Source organism: Pholcus phalangioides, unplaced genomic scaffold (genome assembly GCF_987345545.1).
Source record: "Pholcus phalangioides strain wild (caught in Gottingen) unplaced genomic scaffold, Ppha-v1.0 ptg000012l_1, whole genome shotgun sequence".
Lineage (NCBI taxonomy): Eukaryota > Metazoa > Arthropoda > Arachnida > Araneae > Pholcidae > Pholcus > Pholcus phalangioides.
The window spans coordinates 664,557-671,086 of NW_028301605.1; the positions used below are offsets into that span (position 1 = coordinate 664,557).

Below are 6,530 nucleotides of genomic sequence, written 5' to 3' on the forward strand. Positions count from 1 at the left end.
ATATCAGTTAAAAAAATTACACCTGGCCCATTTTTTTTAATAATAAAAAGATCGGTGCATAAGGAATTCCGGGCATAAATATTCTATGCATTAAAACTAAAACCCGGACCTTTTTTTTAAATAAACGGATCCGGGCATGAAAAATTCTGTAGTCGTAAACAAGCTAATGTGTTGTGTATAGTGTGTAAACAAGATCATAAGCTCAGTGATTGTAGCAAATTTAAATCCATGACATTCAACGACAGGTGGATTTTCGTGAAGTCAAATAAGCTATGCTTCAATTGCTTGAGGAATAATCACTCAGCTGCAAAATGTTTGTTTACAACCCGCTGCCAGTGTTGTAAAGGAAAGCACCATACTCTCTTGCATGAATTCAAGGTACAGCCTCCTGTCGTAACACCTACGAGTGAAGAAGCAACCGTGTCGAGCACTTTCAATGTTTCCAAAGCAAAATCAAGTCAAGTACTGTTGTCTACAGCACTCATAAATGTCCGCGGGTGCCGTGGTGAATATGTAAAATGTCGAGCAGTCCAGGATAGTGGCTCCCAAACATCTCTCATAACCAAGGACTGTTGCAAGAAAGTAGGACTGATATTCAACAAATCTAAGCATTCAATTCTAGGCGTCAGTGATGAAATATGTGACGTTTCGACAGCACAAGTGAATCTGAAGTTCATCGCAAGTTGCGGAAAGGGTCAAATCCATACAACAACAGCATTAGTTGTCGAAAAACTGTCTTCAAAAGTCCCCAAATTCAAGATATCCGTTCCTGAGGGGATGTTCGGTGACATTCAACTAGCCGATCCGGAATTCTACAAATCGAGGCCGATCGATATAATTCTAGGTGCAGATGTTTTCTTCGATATTCTGGAGCCTGAACGACTCTCAATGCCTGGAGCTCCACTTGCAGTGAGGACAAAACTGGGATGGATACTGACTGGAAGGGTGCCGGCTAAGGGGGACACGGCAAGGACTCGAAATTAGCTGCACTCAGACTCAGTGTTGTAGTGCCAGTGTGGACGAGATTCTCAACCGGTTCTGGGAACTGGAAGCGATTCCTGCTGAAAGAGAAGAATTGTCCGATGAAATGATGTGCCAGGAAATTTACTCTACAGATGTCAAGAGAAGTGATTCGGGACAGTATGTAGTGAGTCTGCCATTCAAATCTACAACTGCTGAGTTGGGAGAATCTAGATCCATAGCAGTCAAACGATTCAAGACACTGGAGAGACGTGTGTCAAGTCAACCCGAACTCAAAAAGAAATACGTGGACTTCATGAACGAGTACCAAGAACTGGGTCAAATGGAGCTCATTCCAGAATCAAGCGTGAGTCCTCATTGCACTGAGCATTTCTATATGCCGCATCATGGTGTCCTGAGAGAGCAGAGCAGCACGACTAAACTGAGGGTGGTGTTCGATGCCTCGTGCAAGACGTCATCAGGTATCTCACTAAATCAAATTCTGCATTCTGGTCCGAGACTCCAGGAAGATATCTTTGATGTTCTTATACGATTCAGATCGCATGCTGTTGCACTCACCGCCGACATAGAAAAGATGTTTCGACAGATTCTCGTTCAGAGGAATCACTCCGAGTTTCAACGCATAGTGTGGAGAAACGATCCAAGTGAGGAATTGAAGGACTATAGACTGACTACAGTTACTTATGGTACAATCTGTGCTCCGTTCTTGGCCATTCGAACAATTCAGCAGCTGATTCAAGATGAAGAGCAACAATTCCCAGATGTTTCAAGGATTGCATCGAAGGATTTCTACGTCGACGATTTGCTGACCGGTGCTGCAACCATCAGTGAAGCAAGGATGTTGATGAACAAAATGATAAAACTCATGCAAAGGGGAGGCTTCCAGTTGAGGAAGTGGAACTCTAACATCAAGGCGGTTATGAATGACCTTCCCCCGGAACTTCAAGGTTCTACAAATCTGGTTCAATTCGAAAAAACTCCGTTCACAAAAATTCTGGGAATTCTATGGAATACATGTGTGGATACCTTCAGTGTTCAGGTTGATGAAACTTCCACAGAAATCCAAACAAAAAGACAGCTCCTATCCCAGATTGCTAGGGTTTATCATCCTCTGGGTTTTTTGAGTCCGACCACCGTGATCCTAAAAATTCTGATGCAAGGTCTGTGGAAGGATCATAGGGGTTGGGATGAACCCTTTGACGCCTCATGTCTTGTCGGATGGAGAAAAATTAGTAAGGAGTTTTCTCTCCTGAAGGACATTTCTGTTCCCAGATTTCTTATGGGGAGTACAAGGACTGTCAGGAGTATGGACATTCATGGATTTTGTGATGCATCATGTAAGGCATATTCTGCAGTTTGTTACCTTCGCACTGAGTTTACAGATGATGCAGTGAATGTAGACTTGATATGTGCAAAGACAAAGGTTGCCCCATTGAAATCTACAACCATACCACGTCTGGAACTGTGTGGAGCAGTGTTGCTGGCTAAACTATCCGAACGAGTGAATGGAGCTTTGAATTTGAAAATCAACAACACAATTCTGTGGGCTGACTCGAAGGTTGTACTTCATTGGATAAAATCCGATCCCACTAGGTGGAGGACATTCGTCGCGAACCGAGTGAAACAGATTCACGTATCAAGTGATCCAAATCAATGGCATCACGTTCCCGGCAAGGAGAACCCAGCTGATTGTGCCTCCAGGGGGTTACCACCGTCACAGCTGAGAGAAATTTTCTTGTGGTGGAGAGGGCCAGATTGGTTAAGTGCAAGTGGCTTGGTGATACCTTCCAATTCCGACCCTTCAGACCAGTTGATGGAGGATGAATCGGAATTAAAGAAGTCGGTGAATGCAACCCAATCTCACGAAATCGTGGAAGAAAGGAGTTTGATCAGGCAAGTATTCATCGTTTGTTAAACTTCAACGTGTTGCTGCTCGGAGTCTTCGTTTCATCCACAATTGTAAATCCAAGAACAAAATCATTGGTTCACTAAGTGCCGCTGAATTAAATGATGCTACTCTAGCATTAGTTCGGATCATGCAGAACTCAGAGTTCAAGGACGAACACAGTTTTCTTGATAAGGGAAATCCCCTTCCACCCACAAAAAAATTCTTGTCACTAAGTCCATTCATCGATTCAAGGGGTTTGATATGAGTGGGTGGTAGATTGAAACATTCGGATCTTAGTACAAGTGCCAAGCATCCATTGCTCCTGCCTAAAAATCATCATCTGACATCCCTGATAGTGGAACATTTCCATCTCAAATACCTTCATGCTGGAGCTGAACTTGTTCTCTCAATGATTCGACAGCAATTCTGGATTACGTCGGGTAGATGCACTGTAAGAAAAATACTCAACAGGTGCGTAACCTGTTACAGATTCAAGGCACGACCTGAGACGTCAATGTTGGGTAATTTACACCGCACACGGAGTCTTGCCCTGCAGACCGTTCCAAAGAACTGGTGTAGACTTTGCCGGACCGATTACAACGAAGCCGATATTGAAGAGGTCGAAGGTTCGACTCAAGTCATACTTAGCGTTGTTCGTATGCTTCACAACAAAGGCAATTCACATTGAAATCGTGCCAGAGCTAAGTACTGCAGCTTTCATTGCAGCATTTAGAAGATTCATATCCAGAAGAGGGAAGCCCACAGATATGTATTCGGACAATGCAACCAACTTCAAGGGTGCTGCCAATTATTTAAAGGTGCAGTTCGATCTCTGTAAATCTCAAGATGTACAGAAAGTTATCTCTGAAGAAAAAATCAATTGGCACTTCATTCCTCCGTTATCACCTCACTTCGGTAGACTGTGGGAATCCAACATCAAATGTTTAAAGCGTCATCTGTTGAAAACGTGCAAGGGAAGTGCTCTCACTTATGAGGAGTTAACTACTCTGACTGTCCAGATTGAAGCTTGCATGAATTCAAGACCCCTAACTAAACACGGCCAAGATCCAAACTAGCTGCAAGCTCTGACTCTTGGACATTTTCTCATCGATACTCCAATAACTGCTGTACCCGAAGGTGATGGTGCAGCATCGGGAAGTCTACAAACCAAATGGGCCAAGATACAAAAATTGCAAAAGGATTTCTGGAATCGATGGTCCAGGGAATATTTGACCAGTCTTCAACCAAGAATGAAGTGGAAACGTGAAACGTCAAACATAGCAGTCGGCGATCTCGTTATCTTGAAGGAAGACACACCTCCCCTCAAGTGGCACTTGGCTCGAGTGAACCAAGTCTTTCCAGGTGACGACGGAAAGGTCAGAGTTGTGGAAATCAAGACTGTGAATGGTTTATACAAACGTTCCTTGAATCATCTATGTCGTTTGCGAGTCGATTATTGACTGTCACCTTTTTGGGGCGGGAGTATGGACGATCGGAGATCGTTTTATTTTTGTTTTCTTCCTTTTTATCGTTTATTCTCATTATTACTGTTTTGTAAGATGGCAACAGTTACGTTCAAAACATCGTGGTAACAAGTCGCACATGTATGTAGCTCGCACGTTTTATATTTGAAGAAATTAAATCTAATTCTAAAATGTCGTCTCATAATTCCGAACAAGCGACTGCGAAGCAAGCCCCAAAGAAATCAGCAGATGCATATTGTGAAGCGCCACACTGAATTTATTATTGTAAAGTATTGAGAGTCACATATATAATATAAATGCTCTGAAAATTATTTTTGTAACTTTCCACTGTAGTTTAGTTTTGTGTAATAGAAGTGTCATATGTTCAACCTTATCCATATCTGAAGATGGTTTTATACAGGATGCCCCATCAAGACCGCGCGCAAACTTTGCACAGCCAGATTCGTCGCTTGGAATACATAAAAATGTCCAAAGAATTGTACCTATGCGACCCATAGTTTTCGAGAAAAATGCGAAAGAAAAGTATGACGTCATATCCGGTTCAACGGAAAAAAAAAAACTTAATTGGAAACATGAACACATGGCTGTGCTCAGTTTGGGTGATATTGATGGGACACCCTGTATAATGTAAAAGAAAATCACGAATGGTAGTTTTTAAGCAACCATTTTGCCATTGACTGATCAATATCTCTACCTAAATAGAGAAACCAAGACGGAGAAGACGAGAGCTCAGCGCTAAGTGCCACTTCGAACCAACGATCAACGGCAACGTAGTCATTCATAATTGCAGATGTAGGATCACATATATACCAATTTGCATGATAAATACAGGCGATGTGCATTCTGCAGCACAGAGGCCAAAGAAAAAAGAAGCAATATGATTTGCAAGAAATGTGTGGCTTTATGTAAAGTTTGTTTTGCTGGTTTTCGCAGTTTTCAATTCTCATATTCATTAATTATTATTTGTGCATTCGTGTTTTTTTTTATTTCTTCGTTTTATACCAAAGAATAAGGTAATTTCATCTATCACTTTGATTTTAAGCAATTTTTTTTTTCATTCAATTGATTTATCCTTATAGATACAAATCTGGAAATTATTATCCCGTTGCTCACTCGATGTAGCATGTTGCGCTAAACAGACGATGGAATAATAATTTTCTACCCCAGAATTTGCATATTATCAATGATATTCACAGAATTTCGACTGAAGCATGATCTTATATACCCACTGATATCGATCAAGGCAAAAAGGGATTAAAATCTGTGTCTTAATCTTTTGCCCTATAAATTGTAAATTCAAAATCTGAGGGTCCAATGTGATATATCTATGGGTATCTAATGCCGCTGTGGTGGTCGAGCGGTTATAGTGACGGACTCGGGATGCGAGGATCCGGGTTCGAACCCCACAGTGGTGGTCGGCTGAAGTTGGTTTTCTGTGGTTCCCAACTTCAAGGCGCAAATGCGAGCCGATCTCCCCATTAAAAAAAGTCTCGCCACAGAGAGCAACAGTCCTACAACGATAAATCATTCAATCATAACACTTCACTCATAGTTAGAAAAACTGGTGGCAGATGGCAGCACTACACATAACAAGCATTACAGAGAAACAACAAAAACTTCACGTCAGGTTTCACTACACGCACACGCACATTCCCGCATGTACCGATTCGTTGGGGGTTCCGGGGGGGGGGGGTGTGGTGTAGCAGTAGTAGGTAGGGTCTCCAAAAAATGGCTCGGGGATCCATGATGTTCTCAAGTCAGCCACCTCGTTGGGCAATTTGCCTGTTGTGGCGTTGTATTTGTATTAAAAATATTCGTAGTTACGAAATACCCTGAATAACCCAAATCATTGGTATTATCAATCGGGGGGGGGGGGGAAGGGACGCGCGCCGTTAGGTTTGGAGTGTATGAGAAAGGGCAGAGGAAATCACACTTCTAGAAAACTACTCACGTTAAAAATGCATTTTAAATTAACAGAAGTTGATTAAATCCCGTTAGAACAGTATGCAGAAGTATTTTGTTTTGATATTTTAATTTTTTTGTGAAAAAAAAATATTAAATTTTTAAAGATATTGGGAAGAGAAGGGGGGGGGGGTTGCCCTGTGCCGCTTTCCCTTGTGTACGTACGCCTTGTGACTGCAGTTTCAATCGGTTTAGACGTTGTAAATAAACAAAAT

The 6,530-nt window shown here is 41.9% G+C and overlaps 3 protein-coding genes across 3 annotated transcripts; all 3 read left to right on the top strand.

The window, feature by feature from the left end:
* Positions 1-228: 228 nt before the first annotated feature.
* LOC149079113 (uncharacterized) lies at positions 229-984 on the top strand. Its single transcript, XM_089240404.1, has one exon. It carries the CDS (start codon positions 229-231, stop codon positions 982-984), a length of 756 nt encoding a protein of 251 aa, XP_089096530.1.
* A 103-nt stretch (positions 985-1,087) lies between these two features.
* On the top strand, positions 1,088-2,896 carry LOC149079114 (uncharacterized). The gene has a single exon (XM_089240405.1). It carries the CDS (start codon positions 1,088-1,090, stop codon positions 2,894-2,896), a length of 1,809 nt encoding a protein of 602 aa, XP_089096531.1.
* Positions 2,897-3,636: 740 nt separating this feature from the next.
* Positions 3,637-3,945, top strand: LOC149079115 (uncharacterized). Its single transcript, XM_089240406.1, has one exon. The coding sequence runs from the start codon at positions 3,637-3,639 to the stop codon at positions 3,943-3,945; it is 309 nt and encodes a 102-aa protein (XP_089096532.1).
* The last annotated feature ends 2,585 nt before the right edge of the window (positions 3,946-6,530 follow it).